A 27,114-nucleotide genomic window follows, 5' to 3' on the forward strand; every position below is an offset into this window, starting at 1 on the left:
CCCTCTTTCTGTTTCGATCGATCCATACCACAAATTGTCGGAGGTGACAATCAGAATGGACACGTGCTTGAACCCTCAGTGGATATAAACGTGTAAACAGCGTGTTGGTTGGTTGAATGATTTCAGCAAACACATTTCGACCAGGCGCATCTGCGGGGTCTAATATCGATCCAACCCTCGCTCAAAGCGATTTTTAAATATATATATATATTTTCCGGGTGTGCATATCCCCTTAGAAACTTCATTTTTCCAACACAGTATTGAACTTTACAAATCCAAGAGTTAAGTGGCTCCCTCAGGCTACGCCACTACCAACGTATCCTACCCCAGTGAGTTTACGACACCGTACCGTAATCGTACAAATAAGGCATCACTAAGAATGACCTGTGTCACATCATAAATTTATCGAATGTGTCTTGGATAAATTTTTACTACTGGTACTTAAGCTAAGATTTTAGCTGTCCGTTTTAAATCTCGTCTGTTCCCAAGGAAGAAACATGTCAAATCCGATCCTACTAAACTGTTCAACATTAGAGTCTCAGGTAGGCCTAATTTTTATTTTTTAGCATGTTTGCATTACTTGACAATATTTTACTTTACAGCATACATTACGACTTAAATTTAATACATACTTTACAACATACGTTACTACATACTTTACTTGACTTTACTTAAACGTTAAACATTTATTCATTAATTTAGTTTATTTTACTTTCCTTTATTTTTCAGTATTTTAAGAACACGTGTACCTTTACTTCTCTATTTTCATTTATTTAGTATATAGCTATTAAAATGACTATCTCGGGTTTGTTGCATTATAAGATGTTTTTGGCAATTAAAGTTTTGTAACGAGTAGTATTACATATTAAATATGTTTTCTTGTTTAGAATGTCAGTGTCTGTATTATTCTATTCCTTTCTTCGCAATGAGAGTTGCAATTTGCGAACAGTATTTCTATGAAGGCGAAACGGCGTTCTAATACACTCATCTAACAAAGTGTCAAATGAATCGTCTTGAGCTACGCTGTCGTAACGATCCATGATATTTTAGACGGCTTCTCCTCTTTTGATAAGCACTGCCGACAGTCTCCGTTGTACTTACCTGACGCCGACAGTCTCCGTTGTACTTACCTGACGCCGACAGTCTTCGTTGTACTTACCTGATGCCGCGGGATCTTTTTACGCTCAGGTCCAGTCGACTAAATGTTGCATACAAAGATGAATTTCATAAATACAACCACAATGAACGTCGCCATCGTTTCACTTAAGATAGCAGTGGCTATCTACACGACGGTCGTTGTTTTGTTTGGGGGGGGGGGGGGGGGGGGGGGGTTGGAAAACGTTCAGTGTACGACCACCACACACCTATCTAAATTTTTCCGGGTTTTGCTAGGCTCAGAGTGCCAACTGCCTGCAGAAAGTTGACCAACTCAACACAATTATCCACAAAAAATTAACATATTCATAAATTTAAAAATTAGCTTAAATTCATTTATAATAGTTATTGGTATTCAAGCAATAAATTTGTTACTGCAGACGATCGATCCTTATTGAGTCACAATATAACTGTACATGTATATCGAATTATTTATCTTGTAAGCTTAGCCATTGGACGGCAAAGTTGGCATCTTGATCATGTAGTTGTCAGAATCTCCATCTTTAATGGCCAACATAACCAAAATCAGATAAGACCCTTGGTTGTTTTACCATAACACGTTTTTGGTCATGTTAAATAGTTTTAGCATTAAAACGCCTTATAAATATGGATGTATAAACGTGTTTTAATATTAGCGCTTTCAAGTTAAAACATATAAAGAGATATGAAGTTTTGTTTTGAAACATGTTTTATTTTTGTATATGATCCTGAAGTTCATAAGCGACCGGAGGGGGGGGGGGGGGGGGGCAGGGCAAAACCTCGAATTCGGGCAAAAATGATATAATTAGTCGGGAAACATGTGCTAACCTGAGACCTTTTTACCTTATCATTCTATCCTCAAAGTTAGTTGTAATCCATGTAAAATAAAAATACATAGTAATTTGTTTGCAACCCTATATAGCTGTTTGGCAGTAATGCTAATATGACTAAATGTTGTTATCTAGATTCGTACATTTTTGTTTAATTCGTGCAAAAAGCCAGCCTGCCTCTCTATAAAACTGGGAGCCCGTACGCCTAATGCTGGGCCCTATGGGCAACCTAGGGAGACACCCAGCATCATAAAGGTCTAAAATTAACGAGCTACTCTCGATTCACTAATATCAAAACCTATATTAGCTCGGCCATTTACCTTTCGACCGACCGTTCAAAATTGCGCCAAATTACCTCAATCAAAATTGCGCACCCCTTTCTCTTTGGCATTAACGGCTCCATTCAAAATTCCATAGCACCACCACCACCCCCCACCCGCCTGCTACCGATTCGATCGGGCTGCTGGTGCTCCCTTGCACCTGCCAGTGCAGGCGGTCCCTCCTCTCCCCTCCCCCCACCTTTCCTGTCATGGACGGAGGAGCCGGCCAAGGCTGGCTCTTGTGCCCACGACGGGCGTGCGCTACAACAGCTTGTTCTGAATGTGCACGTAAAACCCTATGACCTGACCTGCCTAAGGCTGAACTTTTACAAACTTCCGGGTTAGATGGCGATAGTCTTATCATCGTATCGTTGTCGAAATGGAAACTAACAGTAAATTGTACAAAGACAAAGGTCTTAATCTTTAGTGGGAACAAGAAAGATTACAAAAAGGTGTTTTACCTTTGAAAATCAAAGCTTGATAACCGTAGAAAGTTATAAATATCTTGGTATTATATTTCACAAATCGAATAGATTTACTAAGGCAAGAAACATGTTATATACACAAGCATAAAAGGCAATGTTTTTTATTCTACGACAAGGTAGATGTCATAATATTTCTATCCAGTGCCAATTAAAATTATTTGACTGCATGGTTTTACCAGTCCTATTATATGGCAGCGAAATATGGGGTTTTGAAAATTTGTCATTAACTGAAAAATTATGTAACCAGTTTATAAAATTGTTATTACCTGTAAGAAAATCTACACCATTGTATATATTATATGGAGAACTTGGACGTTACCCGGTGTATATTACCGTAAAAATAAGAATGATAATTTTCTGGTATCGACTAATTACTGGAAAACAGTCCAAGTTGTCATTATTGGTGTACGCATTATTACTGAATGATGTTAATAATAACTTTTATAATCACAAATGGATTATGTATGTTAAATCTGTTTTAGATGATATTGGTTGTACATATATATGGTTATCACAATGCAATGCTATTACTAGTGCTTCCATGTTGAAAACGTATATTAATACAAAGCTTACGGATCAATACTTACAATCATGGTATACTTATATTGACAACTCATCCAAAGCTTCAAATTATAAATTATTTAAAAATACATATTATCAAACCATAATCTTCCAATTGAAACGGGCAGATGGAAAAATGTACCACTACTAAATAGAATATGTCCATTGTGTAATAATTACGATATCGGAGATGAGTTTCATTATATATTTACATGTTTGTTTTTTAAGAATGAAAGAAAGCGTTACTTACCATCTTTCTGTCAGTCTAAACCAAATATATATAAATTTTATAAATTATTCAACTCTAAGAAAGCTGGTGTCCTTAGAAAACTTTCTATATTTTGTAATCTAATTATGAATACTTTCAAATACTCTAGCTGATATTCTGTGTATTTTTTGTATTTATTAATATGTATTTATTGTATTTATGTACATTTATGTACACCCACCATCTTGTTACAATTATATTGACTGCTGTATGTATATATATCATCATATGCCGTAGACTACGGCCTGGGTGTAAATAAAGTTCAGTTCAGTTCAGTCACTCGGAAACTCTGGTGCTCGGTTTGTGGGCAAATTCAATCCTTCGCCAACCTTCAGCAGAACATATAATATAGCTAATAATTAAGTTTAATTGTAACTTTACAAGTAATTAAAATAGAGTATTCACTCTCTCACTCAAAATAAAGCCCATTCTAAATTGTGCGTCCATAATTAATTAATGTGCAACAGTCCACTATACCTTTTCGGTAGATCCAAAAAGATTATAATATTCGACGTTTCGTATGATGTAAAACTAATATCATCAGGAGAATAAACAAAAAAAACAAACAAACAAACAATACACCGGGCTCGGTGGTTTAGTAGTTAATCCACCGGACTTAAAGCTGGTGGGTTCGTATCCCGGTACCGGCTTCCACCCAGCCAGAGTTTAACGAATCAATGGATAGGTGTAAGGCCATTACACAGATTCTCTCTCACTAACCACTAACCCACTGGCCTGGACAGGTAGTCCAGATGATTGACGTGTGTGCCCAGGACACAATGCTTGGACCTTATAATAATAAGCACGAAAGAAGAAGAAAAAAGAAAGAAAGGTAGGTATACAAGCCAGTATGGTATAACATACAGAAGACTAGCCTGGAAGTTAAAAACAATACTGGGTAAAAACAGGAGATGACAAATAGGTAACAACAACAATGAATGATGCGAGATGCGGGAACTTTTTGACGTGCCCATATCCAACTTAGGTTCAGGCACGCCCACCCCGGACTTAGCCTTTGCAATCGCCAGTGACCAATTCCGGGGCAGGCGGGGGGGGGGGGGGGGGGGGGGGTAAGTTTGAGGTGGGAGGAATTTGGAAAAACTTAGTAAAGTTGAGAATAACCATGTCCGGTTAAAATTAAGGCCAAACAAAAAATTAGACTGCTCATCCAAAGTTGAAGATGATTGGAGCAATTTAGACGGACTGCCAAAAATAAAGGGTGCCAGACTGTTTACTAAAAAATAAACAAAGTTTTTGAATGGTGGCCGAAATTGTTTTAAGTCTGGCTAAGTCCATACTCACAGAGGCAAAGGTTGGTGGGGTGGATGACGTCTATACTAGATGTCGAGCTGCGGGAATAATTGCCGGTACGGGTCGAACGTGAGTTGCCTGGTAAGCGGACGGTGATCTTTCCCCGAGATCATCTTCATGACACGATGTATTGTCGGGTTGTCCATTTCTTTCAACATCAGTCCTTGGTTGTAGCGTCCCGCACGGCGAACGGTGATGACACACGCTTCTTGTCCCTCACGCAGTCTGACTTTGTGGATTGTGAACTCCCCTTCGTCTGAATTCCTTGGAAGCTGATGGTAAGCTTCGTGCTTCGGTGCACTGATCAAACGTCTGACGTCCTCCACGTTCGTCTACCGAGCTGAACATAGCGCTGTTGTAGTTTTCCGGCCTGCAGTGAATACTGTTCAGCTCGTTGGAGATCCGGTTGCGGCGGCAGAGAAGTCGGTCGGCTTGGCCTGGCTTGTTGACCGCCCGGGGGGGGGGGGGGGGGGGGGGGGGGGGGGGCGGTTGCCTTCCGCTTCGCCAAAGCTACCTTCCGGGCCACCGTCTCTACGGGTGTCGCCTGTTTAATCGGCGACACAACCGAAAACGCAGAAGTCGATGATGGTGGGGCCGGTCGCGGTGACTCACAAGTAGCTGCGTTCAACTCGTCTGATTCGGCCGTGGGCGTAGCTGAGTCCGTTGTGGCAGGTATTTTTTCAGTCCCATCGACGATCCCTGGGGTGGCGGCGTTGGGCGGCGAAGCAGAAGGAGCTGCTGGTGTTGACTTCCCCTGAACCGCCCCTGGCGCACGTTTCCTCTTCCTATATCTTCCTTTCTTCTTGAGTCGGTCGCCATACACCAAGGTCACGGTTGCCCGAGACCCGGTGTAGGCGACACGGTACTCCAACATCATTCCGTATGTTCCTATAAGTGAGATTTAGCTCAGTCAGATGAGTGCTCGCTTGAGGTGCTTGCGTCGCAGGATCGAATCACCTCGGCAGATCCATTCAGCTGACTGGGCTTTTTCTCGTTCCAACCAGTGCACCACAACTGGACAAAGGCCGTGGTATGTGGTTTCCTGTCCGTGGCAAAGAGCATATAAAAGATCCCTTGCTGCGTTAGGAAAAATGTGGCGGGTTTCCTCTGATGAGTTAGAATTACCAAATATTTGACATCCAATAGCCGATGATTAATGTGCTCCAGTGGTGTCGTTAAACAAAACAAACGTCTTTTTTTTGTCTTAAGCTATGAATTTAGCTGTCCGTTTTAAATCTCGTCTGTTCTCAAGGAAGAAACATGTGAGATCCGATCTTATTACTAATACTCTTCAAACTTAGAATGTCAGGTAATTATTATTTGCATGTTTGCTTTACATTACTTTAATTTACTACTTTCTTTACTTTACTTAAATATTTTACTTCATAGTTAAACTTTTATTAATTCATTCATTTTACTTTATTTTTTCAATATTTTAAGAATATGCGTAGTTTCTGTTAAAGAGAATATCCCGAGTTTGCTGCACTGTAAGATATTTTTGACTAATAAAATTTTTAACGACTAGTATTACATACTATATATAATAGCGAGTGTAAACAACAACAACAACAACAACAACAAAACCCTGAGTATCATGCAATAATTATTCTTATAACAGTGATTAATGAATGTATGTCATCACAATTATACATATTCCATTCAGCTCTGCCCAGTGCTAGTTTTGATTCAGTAAACTAGTCTGAATGGCAGTCCTCTTTGGCGGTGCAAGAAGAATGAATGTTTAACGACACCCCAGCACGAAAAATACATCGGCTATTGGGTGTTAAACGTGCAGGAATGACATAATGACATATCACTCTGATAGAGATTCGTGTGGCTATTTTACCAAAGTGCCATTTGACTAAAGAGATACGGCTGACATGTGTTAAATAGAGATTCGTAGGCAGTCCTCTTATAAACAAGGCACTCTGATAGAGATTCGTAGGATCAACCACTATTTTACCAAAGTGCCATTTGACTACATTGTGCAGAGATACGGTCTGTGCCCAGGACAGGCGTGCGCTACAACAGCTTGCTCTGAATGTGCACGTTAAACACTGTGACCTGACCTGGTAAAGTAGATAATAGATCCTTGGCCGGTAATGTGGAAATGTAGCGTGATTCCGTTAAGTTTCAGAATTACCCAATGTTTGATATCCGACGATTAAATCATGGGCGTACATAGGATTTTGAAAAGGGGGGTTCCAAAATAGATTGCAGAGATATTGGGCATATATTTCTATGTTGAGTTTTGAAAAGGGGGGTTCCAAAATAGATTGCAGAGATATTGGGCATATATTTCTATGTTGAGTAAATATAATAATGTCAGATATATTAAATTATAAAAAAAGCGATTTCGAGGGGGGGGGGGGGGGGGGTTCGGTCGAACCCATCGAACCTATGTACGCCCATGTAAATAACTATCCCCAGTTTGCCGCTATTGTAAAGTGTGTCTGTCTAACAGACCCTTTTTGACAACTATAAAATTGTTAAATATATTTTCATGTTTAGGATACGAGTGTCTGTATGTTCAGTGTAACACAGCACGAACTACTTTGCTAACCAGGAGGGGCCTAATTCACAAAGGTCTCTTAGGCTCTGCTAGACAACAAAGTATCCTCTTTGTAAGTCTTTTAGCATTGCATTGCGGGATCGCAAAGTTACGAGAGTTTAATGAAGTAGGCCCCAGACCTCCTGCCACTTGATAATATTTATTTTAATGTACGGAGTATCGAAGATCAGACAAAAGACGATAGAATCTGTTACACTACATGTACTTTATTAGATACAGTTTCAGTTCAGTTTTTAGTTGTTAGCGATTAATATTTTATGTACTTTATTTTTGCTGGTCGACCAGACTATGTTTTTATTATTCATATATGAACATGGAAATAAAGTTATTGTATTGCACTGTACTGTACTGTACTGTACTGTTGTGTTTCTGGTCGTCCTCATGTTTGTAAAGTTTGTTTTATTTAACGACGCCACTAGAGCACATTGATTTTTAATCTTATCATCGGCTATTGGACGTCAAATATATGGTCATTCTGACACTGTTTTTAGAGGAAACCCGCTGTCGTCACATAGGCTACTCTTTTTTACGACAGGCAGCAAGGGATCTTTTATTTGCGCTTCCCACAGGCAGGATAGCACAAACCATGGCCTTTGTTGAACCAGTTATGGATCACTGGTCGGTGCAAGTGGTTTACACCTACCCATTGAGACTTGCGGAGCACTCACTCAGGGTTTGGAGTCGGTATCTGGATTAAAAATCCCATGCCTCGACTGGGATCCGAACCCAGTACCTACCAGCCTGTAGACCGATGGCCTGCCACGACGCCACCGGGGCCGGTTTCCTCATGTTTGTAGTAAATCACATCTTGTCTCTGCTTCTGTAAACATCCAGGCAGTCAGAAACGTTTGTATACTAATATACAGACAATGATATTCAAAATAAGAAAATGCATTCCATACATAATTATAGTCATCAAAAATGCTCTGTCGTAAACGTGTCATAATGGCAGCACATTCCAAAAAAAAAAAAAAAAAAAAAAAAATAAGATATAAAGTTTGTTTTATTTAACGACGCCACTAGTGCACATTGATTTTTTATCTTATCACCGGCTATTGGACGTCAAACATGTGGTCATTCTGACACTGTTTTAGAGGAAAGCCGCTGTCGCCACATAGGCTACTCTTTTACGACAGGCAGCAAGGGATCTTTTATTTGCGCTTCCCACAGGCAGGATAGCACAAACCATGGCCGTTGTTGAACCAGTTATGGATCACTGGTCGGTGGAAGTGGTTTACACCTACCCATTGAGCCTTGCGGAGCACTCACTCAAGGTTTGGAGTCGGTATCTAGATTAAAAATACCCATGTCTCGAGTACCTACCAGCCTGTAGACCGATGGCCTAACCACGAAAAATAATATATACGTATATATATATATATATATATATATATATATAATGGTACAAATATATATTAAGAAATAAAGTGAAGTTTGACCTAGTACAAACACTAGGACGGTCAGACACATGTTTAATATACAGTCACTAGTATTTTATTTTGAAAAATATGTGACGACCCCTCAAATCAAGACAGTTAAATTTGTTCAAAATCACGTGAGAAGCTCAGCGCCTGCGCAAATCGCGTAAATTCCCAGTTCTACTGGTGTCCCACTAATTGAAGAAAAACAAGCTGGCCATTGGGTTTGCAGTTGACCTAGATAATATTGATAAGCCAGCATTGCCAAACTATAGCGATGTGGTGGGCCTTTTATGTACCAAACAGAACTGGATCATCTATTCTAAATGGTTAAATAATCAAAATATTCCAGACACTGCAGCTTTAATATGTAATTACAGTCGTTAAAAAGTCTATAGGTCGACATTATTAACAGTTAACATACGCCGAAAACTCGGATACTCCTTAAAAGGAATGACAAGAGATAAAAAAAACCCACCCAACCAAATATGGTCAAATGTGATAAAAACAAACCCTCAACATTTAAGACAAGGAATCGGAAGTGGAGGAAGAGGAAACCTGCGCCAGGAGCGGCACGGGGGAGATCTAAGCTGGCGGCTCAACCGCCAGTGGCGGTCCCTTCTGCGACGCCGCCCCCAGTCCAACCTGAGACGACGCGACCAGCCCCAAGGGAACCGTCGGCCACCGAACTGGACGAGCTCAACACTGCGGTGTGTGAGACGCCCAACGACCCTCCATCACCGACCGTCACATGGCCCAGGAAGAACTGGCCAGTATCTCCGGTACAGCCAGTCGCCTCGCCATCGGCCCGATCGACCACCATTGGAGAAAAAAGGAAGGCAACATCACCGACCGACCGGCCAGCCAAGGCCGAGAGACCAGCCCCGGTAGTCGCTCCCCCTGAAGAGTCCGAATGGACCGTCGCTGTGAACGGACTGAATAAACAACTTCACCAGTACATGCAGGGGGACACGACTGACCCGACGCAGCTACGAGGCAGCCACCTCAACACAGACTGGAGATACCTGGAGGACGGCAGCAAATACGAACTCCACAACAAGATGTTTGGAACTCATGACACCGTAGTCGTGACGCACCAGAGGGACAAGACCTACCGCCAAGTCATACTTCCGGCCAAGTTGAACAACAAGAACATCCACAAGATGATCCGGGCGGTCTGTGGCCCCGACTACGGTGCTGTAGTGCGTACTTTGCTACGACGCCAACATCTCCTGCCTCTACTCCGGGAATCTTCAGGCTCGCCAAAGTAGACGCCAACCTCCTTTTTCTTTTTTGGGGGCTTAATTGGACTTTAAAAATTTTCGGCCACGGCTCAAAATTCTTATGTTTATTTTTTTATATAAATAGTCCAACGCACTTTACTTTGGTGCCCGATCAATTGCTCAAATCACCTTAAAACCTTTTAGGCCGAGCAGTCAAAAACTTTCGATTTTAAATTCTTAGTCCGGACATGTGTAGAAGTGTATTCCAAATTCCGCCCACCTCAAACGTACCCCTGCCCCGGACTTAGTCACTGGCGAAAGTCAGAGATTAAGCCCGTGACAGGCGTGCGTGAAACCTTCGTGGTATATACGCACGTGTAAAACTTTTACTCACTCACTCACTCACTCACTCAACATTTAAAAATCGCACAAATAGAATCTTATATCGGTGTGCCAACCAAGAATAGTGTGTGGTTTGGTTGGGGTTTTTTTTTTTTTTTTTTTTTTTTTTAGTAAAGATTAACAATTCTTCAGTTTTACATGCCGGCATGAAAGGGACCCATACCGTCTATGTGACGTGTTTTGGGCGATAGGCAAATATGAAAGGTGGTTGGTGCTATTTAGATATTTTAGTGTAGACGACAGTTCTGACAAATGTAATGTCACCAATGGTACACATGTTATAACCGTGCCTTGTCACAACATTGGTGATACATGTCGTAATCGGTACCGATAACATTTAAACGCGATTCTGAGGGTGGAGGAAACCCCCACCCACCCTCTACCGACCCTGGCCGAAACTACTTGTGCTCTCTTGCACTTGCCATATGTGGGCGGTCCTTCTCGAATCTTTCACCCACCCCTTTCCTGTCCTAGACGGAGGACCCGGCTAAGTCGACACCTGTGCCCATGACAGGCGTGCGCTACAACAGCTTGCTCTGAATGTGCACGTTAAACCCTCTGACCTGACCTGACCTGGCCGAGGAAGGATCGGGATGAAAATACTTTTTGTGTGCTGCCATTATAACACGTTCACCTGAGTGAGTGCTCCGCAAGGCTCAATGGGTAGGTGTAAACCACTTGCACCGACCAGTGATCCATAACTGGTTCAACAAAGGCCATGGTGTGTGCTATCCTGCCTGTGGGAAGCGCAAATAAAAGATCCCTTGCTGCCTGTCGTAAAAAGAGTAGCCTATGTGGCGACAGCGGGTTTCCTCTAAAAACAGTGTCAGAATGACCATATGTTTGACGTCCAATAGCCGATGATAAGATACAAAATCAATGTGCTCTAGCGGCGTCGTTAAATAAAACAAACTACTTTTTATAACACGTTCACGACAGAGCATTTTTGATGAAAATTGCCGTGAGAAGAGACCCTAACTGAACATTTTGAAATTGTAAAATACTTAGTCACATTTCAAGTATATAACAAAATAATAGTAGTGCATAGGCCTAAATGCATTTCTTAGCAATTTAAAAAACAAAAATCAATTTAAAAACAACAACATCAAAACTATAAATACAAGATTATTTAGAGAATAACTAACGAGCTACGAGGAATTACGGATTATCTGTCGCGAGTGAATTAATGTTGTAAACCCGAGCCTCTGGCAAGGGTTTTACAGCATTAATTTACGAGGGACAGATAATCCGTAATTCCTCGTAGTGAGTTGGTTATTCTCATTATTACCCATTGTCAATCTTTAACGATTTTAAAAGTATATTTACGTTCTCGCTGCTGTAACAACTAACAAGCCTACCAGCCATAACAATATATTCATACGCGCCGTTACCGGTGCACACCCAACAGTATCCACCAAAGAATAGTTCCAGTCAAAATAATAAAATAAAAACATTATTAAACATTTGTACATATATTTTGATTTTTAATTCCGTAAATGTTCGTATCGTAATTGCCAATCAAATCTTGTCTTTTTAAAGCCAGCCAATCAGTGACTGTAGAAGCAATCTGCACACTGTGCAGAGATCGAAAAAAATATTACCCCGTATATTTGAGCCAATATGGGTAATAATAAGTGATCTAACATTGTATATAAAACACTGTTTCAATGTAGAGAAATACAAAGTAATCCCACTGTACTACATTGTGATGTTACTTAGCGTATACACGAATACACGAATTACAAACTAAAATACCACATGGACTAAATGCCAACGTTTTATTTAATGTAAATGTATCTTAATCGCTTAGTAACATCACACTGTAGTACAGTGGAATTACTTTGTATTTTTCTACATTGAAACAATGTTTTATATACAATGTCATATCATTTAATAATCTACCCATTGGGCTATATCTCGTTCCAGCCAGTACTCCACAACTGGTGTAACAAAGGCCGTGGTATGTACTATCCCATGGGCGTACATGGGGGGGGGGGGGGGGATTAGATTCCCCTGAAATCGCTTAATTTATAATGTAATATATCTGACATTGATATCTGACATTATTATATTTACTCAACATAGAAATATATGCCCAATATCTCTGCAATCTATTTTGGAACCCCCCTTTTCAAAATCCTATGTACGCCCATGTATCCTGTCTGTGGGATGGTAAATATAAAAGATACCTTGCTGCTAATCGAAAAGAATAGCCCATGAAGTGGCGACAGCGGGTTTCCTCTCTCAATATCTGTGTGGACCTTAACCATATGTTCGACGCCATATAACCATAAATAAAATGAGTTGAGTGCGTCGTTAAATAAAACATTTCTTTCCTTCCTTCCTTCATTTAATAATCTTGTCTTTATAGTATTTTTATTTTATTATTATTATTTTTTTCATGAAGAAGAAAAAAAACCCTAGGCCTATAAAAAGATTTTTTTTTTTAAATTCGTTTGGCTAAATTGTCGAATATTGTATCGGGTATACTGTACGAAGATAATTAATTTATTAAATGCTTGTAGTAGCGGTTTTGGTCATGTTCATCCCCGATTACGCCTGCTACGAACGCAGAATCGTCCGGAAATCGACCTGGGCTATTATAAACCACGTGGGGTCCACCAGAGGACTTCTTAGTCTTAGACGTGTACGTTTTTAATCAGTACAAATAGATTATTGAAGCGTTCATTATATGTATGTGTTCAGTGTAGCTTTGTACTTTGTGTAAATAGTATATAGATCTACCCGCAAAAGAAATATAAGAACAGACTATAGGCGACGTCTTACCCACATCAGCTGATAGCGCGAGACGGTTCGCGTCAAATCAGTGTATAACGGCATGGCATCCATCGACGGCGACGTCAGTCCCCTTGCACATGTAACCGAATTTCTGGTTTCCGACACGCGTGAGACTACTTTGACCGAGCCAGACGTAGAAAATCCAAGAAAAGTAAAGGTAGATTATTATTTGTTTCTATTTGTTTTACTTTTAACTTTTTTTATTTCCAAATTATTGTAAACAAATCGTAAGTTATCGAGTAAAATAAACGTCGTAAACACAAACAGTGCCCAATTATCCTGTTGATATGCTACCGATTGTGAGTACACTGATCTATTTTTAGAACATTTGCAGAATGTTCCAGGGTATTAAATGCGCGCTTGTTGTTGTGCCAATAATATACCAATGTGTTATTACAGTGGGTGTCAGTTGCATTCACTTGCTAACGTTGTCTGTGTTCAATAATATAACGGGTTTTTGTTGTTTGTTTATTATTAAATTTTTTTACAAAGCCCGCGAACTGCATGCCAGTGTATTGTGCGTGTTTGTCGTTCATTAATAATTGTAGTGATACCGTTTGGGAAGAACGTATTATTTCACGTAAATAATGATAATAATGGAGAACTGTTTTCTTATTAGGCTATTTGATGTAGAGGAGAGGTTCATGTATGATTCATGTCCGTTCTACTATGGAGGTACTGAATGATTCTTAACTTTTTCTTTCTTTGAATCACCAATAACTTATTGCACTGGCGTAGGAAGTGGGGGAGGTGGGGGGGGGGGGCACACTTCAGACATTTTGCTTCATATTTGCTTTACAATAGTGTAAAAGTGTGTAAATATAAAAGTGTGGCCCCCTAATTTTTGCTTAATAATTCATAGTTCTACAGTAATATTAGATATAAAACTTTATTATTATTATTTTTTTTTTATTATTATTATCAAAGTAAGGCATAACAATATTATTGTTTATTAAAAATAAAGTAGCTTAATCAGACCTATAAGATCTTGGGGTGTGTGGGGTGTGTGGGGTGGGCGGTCTGGTGCCTCCTCCATTTGGATGAAAATATTAGGTTTTTTTGTCCTACACTATATAAATAATTATTAAAATCTGGCTTATGCCCCCCCCCCCCCCCCACTAGAGACTGCACAGGAGTAGGGAGGTGCCAAAAAGTGGGGGCACACATATATATAAAGGTATAAATATATAAAAACCATCTCCTGCTACAAAGTTCGGGGCACTTACCCCTTTGCCCCCTTCCTATGCCAGTGCTGTGCTGCCTCCACTAGAGGTGCCCCCCCCCCCCCCCCCACACACACACACCTCACTCCAGATAGCATGCCTACAGGCCTGCTAATTAGTATGTACACATATTTGCTCTTGTGATCTCAATGACGGTCTATTTAGTAATTCAAAACCATTGTGTCCAGTTACGATGTGTCATGTACTATAGTCATAAACACTGGCAGACATTAAACTCATGGTACATGACATCCAGATCAGCGTGTGAAAACATTACGAGTTTGGTTTGAATAAACAATATTTCCAAATGGAAAAATAAAAATCCCACCGTATTTGGTCCATTTGTCTTTTCAAAAGGAGTAGAATTTGGTTTATATAAATATAGTCGCCACTGAAACAGCGGGAAAAGAAATATGTAGCAGAAACTTGAGCCTTGTTTAGTAGTACCTGTAGCTGCAAGAAATAGTTTGAGAGGCCATTTTAATTAGTTGTCCATACCCCCCAAAAATTCAGGGATCTGCCCCAGAAAGCACTTTGTACACACATTCACACACATGTATTACAGACTTGAAATGGAAGATACTGGTTATTGGTATGGAAATCAAGAGTTGAAGTGGAGTGGGAGATACTTGTTTATTGGTGTGGATATCAAGGGTTGAAGTGGAGTGGGAGATACTAGTTATTGGTGTGGATATCAAGGGTTAAGTGGAGTGGGAGATACTAGTTATTGGTGTGGATATCAAAGGTTGAAGTAGAGTGGGAGATACTAGTTATTGGTGTGGATATCAAGGGTTGAAGTGGAGTGGGAGATACTAGTTATTGGTGTGAAAGTCAAGGGTTGAAGTGGAGTGGGAGATACTAGTTATTGGTGTGAAAGTCAAGGGTTGAAGTGGAGTGGGAGATACTAGTTATTAGTGTGGATATCAAGGGTTGAAGTGGAGTAGGAGATGCTAGTTATTGGTGTGGATATCAAGGGTTGAAGTGGAGTGGGAGATACTAGTTATTGGTGTGGATATCAAGGGTTGAAGTGGAGTGGGAGATACTAGTTATTGGTGGAGAAATCAAGGGTTGAAGTGGAGTGGGAGATACTGGTTAAAGTTGTATGAAATCAAGGGTTCAAGTGGAGTGGGAGATACTAGTTAAAGTGGTATGAAATCAAGCCTCTAACCTATGATAATTTATATTGCAGAATTACTGTCCATGCCACCGTTAAGTTTGAGCCCCATAATGGCAAGGACATTAGGTTGAAGTGGAGTGGGAGATACTAATTATTGGTGTGGATGTCAAGGGTTGAAGTGGAGTGGGAGATACTAGTTAGGGTTGAAGTGGTGGAGAAATCAAGGGTTCAAGTGGAGTGGGAGATACTAAGTTAAAGTGGTATGAAATCAAGCCTCTAACCTATGATAATTTATATTGCAGAATTACTGTCCATGCCACCGTTAAGTTTGAGCCCCATAATGGCAAGGACATTAGGTTGAAGTGGAGTGGGAGATACTAATTATTGGTGTGGATGTCAAGGGTTGAAGTGGAGTGGGAGATACTAGTTATTGGTGGAGAAATCAAGGGTTCAAGTGGAGTGGGAGATACTAATTAAAGTGGTATGAAATCAAGCCTCTAACCTATGATAATTTATATTGCAGAATTACTGTCCATGCCACCGTTAAGTTTGAGCCCCATAATGGCAAGGACATTAGGTTGAAGTGGAGTGGGAGATACTAGTTATATGGTCAAGGTTGAAGTGGATGGGAGTAGTTATTGGTGGAGTCAAGGGTTCAAGTGGAGTGGGAGATACTAGTTAAAGTGGTATGAAATCAAGGTTTCAAGTGGAGTGGGAGATACTAGTTAAAGTGGTATGAAATCAAGGGTTCAAGTGGAGTGGGAGATACTAGTTAAAGTGGTATGAAATCAAGCCTCTAACCTATGATAATTTATATTGCAGAATTACTGTCCATGCCACCGTTAAGTTTGAGCCCCATAATGGCAAGGACATTAGGTTGAAGTGGAGTGGGAGATATTAATTATTGGTGTGGATGTCAAGGGTTGAAGTGGAGTGGGATATACTAGTTATTGGTGGAGAAATCAAGGGTTCAAGTGGAGTGGGAGATACTAATTAAAGTGGTATGAAATCAAGCCTCTAACCTATGATAATTTATATTGCAGAATTACTGTCCATGCCACCGTTAAGTTTGAGCCCCATAATGGCAAGGACATTAGGTTGAAGTGGAGTGGGAGATACTAGTTATTGGTATGGATGTCAAGGGTTGAAGTGGAGTGGGAGATACTAGTTATTGGTGGAGAAATCAAGGGTTCAAGTGGAGTGGGAGATACTGGTTAAAGTTGTATGAAATCAAGGGTTCAAGTGGAGTGGGAGATACTAGTTAAAGTGGTATGAAATCAAGCCTCTAACCTATGATAATTTATATTGCAGAATTACTGTCCATGCCACGTTAAGTTTGAGCCCCATAATGGCAAGGACATTAGGTTGAAGTGGAGTGGGAGATACTAGTTATTGGTATGGATGTCAAGGGTTGAAGTGGAGTGGGAGATACTAGTTATTGGTGGAGAAATCAAGGGTTCAAGTGGAGTGGGAGATACTGGTTAAAGTTGTATGAAATCAAGGGTTCAAGTGGAGTGGGAGATACTAGTTAAAGTGGTATGAAATCAAGCCTCTAACCTATGATAATTTATATTGCAGAATTACTGTCCATGCCACCGTTAAGTTTGAGCCCCATAATGGCAAGGACATTAGGTTGAAGTGCCGTGAAGTCTAATATTGAAGTCAGAGTGGAGATATTTCTCACTAGTTACCACTTTCATAACTTTAACATTCAACAATCAAAACACAAGCATTTACTCATCATTTTCGGGATATTTTTTTCATGAAATCTGTTTAAAAAAATACATACATACATATATATATAAATATATATATATATATTACATATCTTATTATTTTTACGGTGTATTTAGTTTATCTTGTGGAGATTAGCACTGACACAGTTTACATTTAACATCGTTCTCCACATCAGAGCAATCATCATAGCTTTGTTGTTGTGGCTATCGGACAAACTGGGCGGTTACGATCTTGCATGTCCACTCGCTTATGAATATGTGTCACTGTCTGTTTACTTAATGGCTCAAATCAGTCCAGTCTTGGTATGCTTTTGATTTCTACCTCTGTCATCAGAGCATTCAACTTAGTCAGCAAGATTTGTCTGACAGTATACAGTTCTTAGTAGTGTCTGTTTGATTTGATACAACTATGGGTACTGATTATTGTGTGGTGGTGGGAGTAGTGGGGGGGGGGGGGGAGAGGGTGGCAGGCTGATTATTGTGGAGGGGGAGAGGGTGGCAGGCTGATTATTGTGTGGTGGTGGGAGGGGGGAGAGAGTGGAAGGCTGATTTTTGTGTGGTGGTGGGAGGGGGAGAGGATGGCAGACTGATTATTGTGTGGTGGTGGGAGGGGGGAGAGGGTGGCAGACTGATTATTGTGTGGTGGTGGGAGGGGGGAGAGGATGGCAGACTGATTATTGTGTGGTGGTGGGACGGAGGGGGGGGGGTGACAGGCTAATTTTTGTGTGGTGAGGGAGAGGCTGGCAGGCTGATTATTGTGTGGTGGTGGGAGGGGGGAGAGAGTGGCAGGCTGATTTTTGTGTGGTGGTGGGAGGGGGGAGAGGATGGCAGACTGATTATTGTGTGGTGGTGGGAGGGGGGAGAGGGTGGCAGGCTGATTTTTGTGTGGTGGTGGGAGGGGGGAGAGGATGGCAGACTGATTATTGTGTGGTGGTGGGACGGAGGGGGGGGGGGTGACAGGCTAATTTTTGTGTGGTGAGGGAGAGGCTGGCAGGCTGATTATTGTGTGGTGGTGGGGGGAGAGGGTGGCAGGTTGATTTTTGTGTGGTGGTGAGAGGGGGGAGAGGGTGGCAGGCTGATTATTGTGTGGTGGTGGGAGGGGGGGGGGAGGGTAGCAGGTGATTTTTGTGTGGAGAGGGGAGAGGCTGGCAGGCTGATTATTGTGTGGTGGTGGGGGGAGAGGGTGGCAGGCTGATTTTTGTGTGGTGGTGAGAGGGGTGAGAGGGTGGCAGGCTGATTTTTGTGGTGGTGGGAGGGCGGAGAGGGTGGCAGGCTGATTATTGTGTGGTGGTGGGGGGGGGGGGGGGGGTGGCAGGTGATTTTTGTGTGGAGAGGGGAGAGGCTGGCAGGCTGATTATTGTGTGGTGGTGGGAGGAGAGGGTGGCAGGCTGATTTTTGTGTGGTGGTGAGAGGGTGGCAGGCTGATTTTTGTGTGGTGGTGAGAGGGCGGAGAGGGTGGCAGGCTGATTATTGTGTGGTGGTGGGAGGGGGGGAGGGTGGCAGGTGATTTTGTGTGGAGAGGGGAGAGGGTGGCAGGCTGATTACTGTGGAGGGGGGAGAGGTGGCAGGCTGATTATTGTGTGGTGGTGGGAGGGGGGAGAGGGTGGCAGGCTGATTATTGTGTGGTGGTGGGAGGGGGGAGGGTGGCAGGTGATTTTTGTGTGGAGAGGGGAGAGGGTGGCAGGCTGATTACTGTGGAGGGGGGAGAGGTGGCAGGCTGATTATTGTGTGGTGGTGGAAGGGGGAGAGGGTGGCAGACTGATTATTGTGTGGTGGTGGGAGGGGGAGAGGGTGGCAGACTGATTATTGTGGTGTAGGTGGGGGAGAGGGTGGGGATTATTGAGTGTGGTGGGAGGGGGGAGAGGGTGGCAGGCTGATTATTGTGTGGTGGTGGGAGTGAGGAGAGGATGGCAGACTGATTATTGTGTGATGGTGAGAGTGGAGGTGGCAAGCTGATTTTTGTGTGGTGGTGGGAGGGGGAGAGGGTGGCAGACTGATTATTGTGTGGTGGTGGGAGGGGGAGAGGGTGGCAGACTGATTATTGTGTGGTGGTGGGAGGGGGAGAGGGTGGCAGACTGATTTTTGTGTGGTGGTGGGAGGGGGAGAGGGTGGCAGACTGATTTTTGTGTGGTGGTGGAAGGGGGAGAGAGTGGCAGACTGATTATTGTGTTGTGGTGGGAGGGGGGATGGCAAGCTGTGTGTGTGCAGATGGCCCGCTGACCCCCCTGTCTCATATGCTTGTGATTGTAAATTGGCAATGTAGAAAAATTACACAATTTTTTTTTTTTTTTTTTTAACAATACCTCTAGAACACATTGATTAACTAATCATCGGATAGCACATACCACAGCTTTTGATATACCAGTTGTGGGATGGTGCATATAAAAGATCCCTTGCTACTAAGTGAAAAACGTAGCAGGTTTCCTTTCTAAGACTACAATGCCAAAATTACCAAATGTTTGACATCCAATAGCCAATGATTAACAAATCAATTTGCTGTAGTGGTGTCGTTAAACAAAACTGGTATATTAAAGTCTGTGGTATATGCTGTCTTGTCAGTGTTGAATTGCATATAAAAGATCCCTTGCTCCTAATGCAAAAATGTAGCACTGGGTTTCTTTAAAAGACTGCCATAAGTACCATATGTTTGTCCTTCACAAGTCGATGATAAATTAATATTTGACGACTGATGTGCTCTAGTGATGTTATTATACAAAAGAAACTTTTACCTATAGGTAGTACTAAACCTAGTTCGAGGTGCAGGTGCACCAAACGTTTGATAGAGAAGATAACACCACAAGTCCTGTGATAGATGATAAATGTGAATGAGTTGGTTGTACAAAAAAATTGTTTCATCTCGGCAAAAAATGTATGCAGTTTTATTTTATCTAGTACCACTGTGTCAAGTAGCCTTGTATGAAGTACCTGTAAGAAACAAAGTACTCAAGTTTGGTGTGGAACTAGACACTACCTGTTATCTCTGAAATGATCAGCTTGACCCCCAATTTTTTCTGATTCACTTTAAAGGTGATGGTTGGTAGTATTTATATCCGTGGTGTTTATTTTGATTGATATGCTGCAGGTAGGAGTTTTATCCACGTATGTTACTATTGTCGTCTATGGGATTTGATTTGGTAGTATACACCCTACACCACTGAAGTCTGTCTTTAGTTTAAACTGAAAGGGAACTTTTATGTGGCTATAAAGGGCACACCATACATGTTAAAAGCCACCGGCCTCGGTGGTGTCGTGGTTAAGCCATCGGACATAAGGCTGGTAGGTATAGCAGGAGCGGCACAGTGGAAAAAATAGTGGTACGGTTCGAGGTCTCCAGACTCCTTTCAAATTCACCTGTGAAGGACATTTTACCAGATACAACAAATATAACACACACAAAAATAAAAAAGTGGTACGGTTGTACCAGTACCTCTTTAAAAAATGGTTATACCAGTCGTACCGTCTGTGCTGCCCCTGTACAGGGTTTGTAGCCCAGTACCCGCTCCCACCCAGAGTGTGTTTAACAACTCAATGAGAGGGTATAAGAGTACCACACCCTCTTCTCTCTCATTAACCACTAACCACCAACAGTTAACCCTCTGTCCTGGACAGAGTGAGTTTAACAACTCAGTGGGAGGGTATAAGAGTACCACACCCTCTTATCTCTCATTAACCACTAACCACCAACAATTAACCCTCTGTCCTGGACAGAGTGTGTTTAACAACTCAATGGGAGGGTATAAGAGTACCACACCCTCTTATCTCTCATTAGCCACTAACCACCAACAGTTAACCCTCTGTCCTGGACAGAGTGAGTTTAACAACTCAATGGGAGGGTATAAGAGTACCACACCCTCTTCTCTCTCATTAACCACAGCCCTGGGGCCTAATTCACCAAACTCTAGCAACTTTGCGATCTCGCAGTGTAATGCTAAAAGACTTACGAAGAGGATGCTTTGTTGTCTAGTAGAGCCTAAGAGGGCTTTGTGAATTAGGCCCCAGATAGATGATGTGTGTGTGTGTGTGTGTGTGCCCAGGACAGCGTGCTTGAACCTTAATTGGATTATAAGCACAAACTAAGTTGAAATGAAATGTTAAAAGCTGAAAACAAATGTGATAGTTAACAAAGATCCAATCAGATTTGTTGTTAACAATGTGGTGAATTACATTTAACAATTATAACCATCCATACATATGTCATGACAGTATATTTTATACTGGTCAGCTCATAGTTTATATATAGAGGCTATTTCATTCTATGTTTTTTTTAAACTATGAATTTTGTGTTGAAAAGTGATGTGAAAAAAACTTATTTTCATGCAATCATTTAAGATGTTACGTTTATTATATACAAACTGGCCTCAGTGGTGTCATGGTTAGGCCATCAGTCTACGGGCTGGTAGGTACTGGGTTTGGATCCCAGTCGAGGCATGGTATTTTTAATCTAGATACCAACTTTAAACCCTGAGTGAGTGCTCTGCAAGGCTCAATGGGTAGGTATAAACCACTTACACCAACCAGTGATCTATAACTGGTTCAACAAAGGCCATGGTTTGTGCTATCCTGCCTGTGGGAAGCGTAAATAAAAGATCCCTTGCTGCTAATTGGAAAGAGTAGCCCATGTAGTGGTGACAGCGGGTTTCCTCTCAAAATCTGTGTGGTCCTTAACCATATGTCTGATGCCATATAACCGTAAATAAAATGTGTTGAGTGCGTTGTTAAATAAAACTTTTTTCTTTTTTTAAAATTATATACAAAGGAAAAATGAAGGTGCCAAAAGTCCTGTCATCAACCTTAACAATTAGTTAATAATCTGAATACCATTTCTTTATCATCAGTGCAGCTAACATACAGTAACATACGACTTCCCTCTGATTTTAACTTACATTGTTTCTGTAGATCTATATATTTCATGGCTATGTGTATAATAAATTAAGTCACGTGTGTGTGTGTGTGTGTGTAAAGCTTATTTTATTTGACTGAGTGTAACATAAAACCGAACTGTAATGATCTATTGACTGGAGTATTATACACTTGAAACAATACTGGACAGCTGAAGGTTTTTTCATGTTGTACGACTCACGGCAACTCGTAGAAAGACACTAGTAATCTGTGCAGCACTCGAACGCTTAGTACTGACTTGACAAGTTATCTTCGTGGCAGGTCGGGTTATCGGAGTTCTTCATAGATTAAATACATGTGTAAAACTGTCTCGAAAAGACAAGTGTTTTATTTATTATTAGATTAAAAAGGAAAGTTTGGGTGGGTCACGAAGAAATTGTTGGTTTGTTACGTGTAATTGTCATCGAGAATATGTAGCAGTTCGTTTGAGAGCTTTTTAAATTAAACTAGCTGTTATAATGTGAAAATTATATAAACATTTAGTTTATTCAGTTGGAAACACAATAGATACTGAAATACACAGCACTGCAGGCCATAGGATTTCAAATTTCACAGGAAACAATTTTTTGGTTCTGTGACTTGTGATCACGGGAACCCATCGGAAACTGTCTTTAGGTTCTGTTAAATAGTCGTACTCAATATAATAATCATGGAAAACGAAATTTCGGTTCCGTGATTTTACCGACACGCTACATGAAAGGAAACATGGTACCGACAATACCGGGAACTGTTGTTTCCATGCGATCCGAAGGGCTGCACTTTCCTTCTGTTACATTAAATTTTGATAAAAGCCATTACGTAACCTAAAGTTTAACCAATAAGTCACTTTTAGATAATTTTCGTTGAAATTTGAATTTTATGAAATCAGTACAAATTTTTTGCATTATTTATACTAGATATTTACATAAACATAATTATTTGCCTCTCCACTGCCCTTATTTAAATGAATATATTTTTAAAGACAAACCTACTCAAAGTTAGCTCTAAATTAACTGAACCTCTAATTACGATAATTAATTATGAGGCAGTGTGTAGTCATCAGCCTTGTGGCAGACGAACCAGTTATCTGAATTCAGTATGTTGGGGAGTGTCTCACAACTGGTCTGTTAAAGACTGAGGTATGTGCTGTCCTGTCTATAGGAAAGTACATATAAAAGATCCCTGGCTGCTAATGAACAATGTAGTGGGTTTCTTTGAAGACTACCAGTACATGTCAGTATTAATTCAGGGCTTCTAGATTATGGTAGCTCCACTTGCATGGCTAGTGATACAAATGTTGGGCTAGTAAATAACTACTATTGCCATGCCCGACGGCCAGCAGGGCTTCTAGATTATGGTAGCCCCACTCGCATGGCTAGTGATATACAGTGTTTGGCTAGTAAATAACTACTATTGCCATGCCAGACAGGGCTTCTAGATTATGGTAGCCCCACTCGCATGGCTAGTGATATTCAGTGTTTGGCTAGTAAATAACTACCATTGCCATTCCTGACAGGGCTTCTAGATTATGGTAGCCCCACTCGCATGGCTAGTGATATTCAGTGTTTGGCTAGTAAATAACTACTATTGCCATGCCCGACGGCTAGCAGAGCTTCTAGATTACGGCAGCTCCACTCCCATGGCTAGTGATATTCAATGTTGGGCTAGTAAATAACTACTATTGCCATGCCCGATGGCTAGCAGAGCTTCTAAATTATGGTAACCCCACTCACATGGCTAGTGATATTCAATGTTGGGCTAGTAAATAACTACTATTGAGAAATGTAAAATATTAGCATATAATTTATATTCTTATTTTAATCATTAAACCAAGGCTATATTGGCCAAAATCATGCTATAAAAATGTCTAACTCAGCCCGATCGATTCTTTAAAATGTGTCAATAGTTGCATGTCTCGGTTATTCATTGTGATTTTTTTGGTCAACATGTTCTTGTTAAGCTACAGGTATTCAGAAAAGTCGGTAGAGCAGTGACGTTTAACAAAGACTGTTGGCACTATGCCGTTTCTTAAACAAACAAGAACTCGGGTGATCGGGTGTGTAATTTAATGTGTTCGCTATTATTTGTCGATGAATTCCTGATTATGTGAACTGAACTGGAGTCATTGGAGTGTGGTGGAAAACCTGAATCATTAAGATAACTTTACTTTGTCTGTATTATAAAGTGTTAGGTGAACAGAAGTGGCCTTCAGAAAATATAAATATTTGATCTCAGATCAGAAAACTTGAGAGAACGAGTCTATTGTTAAAAAACATAATGTTGGTTTAACGACACCACTAGAGCACATTGATTTCTTACTCATAGGCTATTAGATATTAAACATTTGATAATTTTGTCATATGGTCTTTGAGGAAACCAGCTATATTTTTCCATTAGCAGCAAGGGATCTTTTGTATGCACCATCCCACAGACAGGGTAGCACATACCCTCCACTGGGTTTTTTTCCCCCTCCCAACCAGAGCTCCACAACTGGTATATCAAAAGCTGTGATATGTGGTATCCTGTCTGTGGAAAAATACATATTAACGATCCCTTGCTTCTAATGTAAATTTGTAGTAAGTTCCTCCTAAAGACATGACAGCACTACCAAATGTTTGATGGTCAATAGCCAAAATTAATGTGCTCTTGTGGTGTTAACAAATCTCTCTCTCTCTCTCTCTCTCTCTCTCTCTCTCTCTCTCTCTCTCTCTCTCTCTCTCTCCCCCCTTTCTCTCTCTCTTTCTTTCCCTCCTGCCAGCCCTCTTTCTTTCTTTCCCTCCTGCCAGCCCTCTCTCTATCTCCCCCTCTCTCTCCCCCCTCTCTCTCTCTCTCTCTCTCTCTTCCCTCTCTCTCTCTTTCCCTCCTGCCAGCCCTCTTTCTTTCTTTCCCTCCTGCCAGCCCTCTCTCTATCTCCCCCCCCCCCCCCCCCCCCCCCCCCTCTCTCTCTCTCTCTCTCTCTCTCTCTCTCTCTCTCTCTCTCTCTCTCTCTCTCTCTCTCTCTCTCTCTCTCTCATTCTCATTTAAGACTAAAATATTGTTGTCAATATTGTATGTACATCTGTCTGGTCAGAGCCCGGTAGCTTGGAAAACATGTGACCAATCCATTTGTTGCTTGTTTTTAAATGTATTAAAATATGTTTTGATCAATCAACATAAAACTACAGTGAAAAGATCAGCGTCAAATATTTATTTAGCAGCTGCGACTACGACTGGTATAATATGTGGCATTGATTATTTGTGCAAATATTCTTATCTGTTTCCAAAAAATTAATACACATTTGTTTAACACGGATTCACAATTGTGCAAACGGTTACTGGTGGTATATAAGTCTCGAAATAGCGGCCTGTCATAAACAAAAACACACCAAATAGAAATTCACCTGTTAAAATCATCCCCCCCCCCCCAAATTGCAGGTAATTTTATTAAGAGACTGATATATGTACAGTTATCTCATATCTGCTCTTTAGCTTGTGATTCTGTGATATTTTAATTCCATAATGCTCTATAATACATCTCACAGGTCCTAATCTCCCTCCAGTCTCCCCCCACACTGTGCTGTTTTATTTCCAGCAGGCCATATTATTTTTCTTAGCTGGACATATTTATTTTGGCCTGCTGAAAACAGTACCAGCAGGATGTATTGTACCTGCTATTTCAAGCCCTGTTCTATATATAGTGCGTTCCACGAAGTAAGGGCTGGGATGTTGTACATTGGTAGAGTTGTAGGTGGCAGTGATGATGTATATGATTACAGTTGCTACATGCAATCAATCAGTCTGCATATATATATTTATATCTATATATATATACAGCTGGGAGCGAGACGTAGCCCAGTGGTAAAGCACTCACTTGATGTGCGGTTGGTATGGGATTGATCCCCGTTGGTGGGCCCGTTGGGCTATTTCTCGTTCCAGCCAGTGCACCATGACGGGTATATCAAAAGCCGTGGTATGTGCTGTCCTGTCTGCGAGATACAAACTTTAACTTCAACTTTAGCTGATGATTAAAAAATTAATCAGTGTGTTCTAGTGATGTTGTTAAACAGAACAAACTTATATATATAGACTTCGCATAATGGATATATACTGTATGTCTGAACAAACTGGGCGAATGTGCCTGTGGTCCCCACTTGAGACTCAAATATTTACTCTTTGTTCCTACTATATATATATATATATACTCTTCAAAAGAAGAAACGCAAAACCACATTGTCGTAACATTTGGAGAATTGATTTAATTATTGAATGGTGAGTCCGATAATTACCAAATGTTGCAGGATTGTTCACAATTCACTCTAGTCCATTGTGAGTAAGTGATAGGACACACCACCAAGGTCAAGGTCATCTGGAGTCAATACCGGGTGTGGCCTCCGCGTGTGTTGACAACTGCCTGGCACCGCCTGCCCATTGAAGCAACCAGAGTACGGATGACGTCCCGGGGGATGGTGGCCCACTCGGCCTGCAAGGCGGCTGCCAGCTCGGGCAGGGTCTGGGGCTGTGGTTGTCGCTGTCGGAGGCGTCGGTCCAACTCGTCCCATAGATGCTCAATTGGGTTCAAATCCGGTGATATCGATGGCCAAGGAAGGACATTAATGTTGTTGTTCTGTAGGAAAGCCGTTGTGAGACGTGCTGTGTGAGGCCTGGCGTTGTCATGTTGGAACACTGCGTTGGCGTTGGCCATAACTGGAACGATGTGTGGCCGGAGGATCTGGTCAGTGTAGCCCTGTGCATTCAGGTTGCCCTGCACGTGGACCAGGTCAGTTCTGCCAGTGTGTGAGATGGCTGCCCACACCATGACACTACCCCCGCCGAATCTGTCCACTTCCTGCACGCAGTT

At 41.3% G+C, this 27,114-nt stretch overlaps 1 protein-coding gene across 2 annotated transcripts in view; it reads left to right on the top strand.

The window, feature by feature from the left end:
• The first annotated feature begins 13,357 nt into the window (after positions 1–13,357).
• The window catches only part of LOC121388968 (H(+)/Cl(-) exchange transporter 7-like), a 155,519-nt gene continuing 141,762 nt past the window's right edge, over positions 13,358–27,114 (top strand). For both annotated transcript variants that reach the window (XM_041520526.1, XM_041520527.1), the window contains exon 1: positions 13,358–13,480. In XM_041520526.1, coding sequence (XP_041376460.1) covers positions 13,364–13,480 — 117 coding nt within the window. In that variant the 5' untranslated portion in view covers positions 13,358–13,363. The remainder of the gene's footprint in view (positions 13,481–27,114) is intronic.

This window comes from Gigantopelta aegis, chromosome 14 (genome assembly GCF_016097555.1).
Source record: "Gigantopelta aegis isolate Gae_Host chromosome 14, Gae_host_genome, whole genome shotgun sequence".
Taxonomy (NCBI): Eukaryota; Metazoa; Mollusca; class Gastropoda; order Neomphalida; family Peltospiridae; genus Gigantopelta; species Gigantopelta aegis.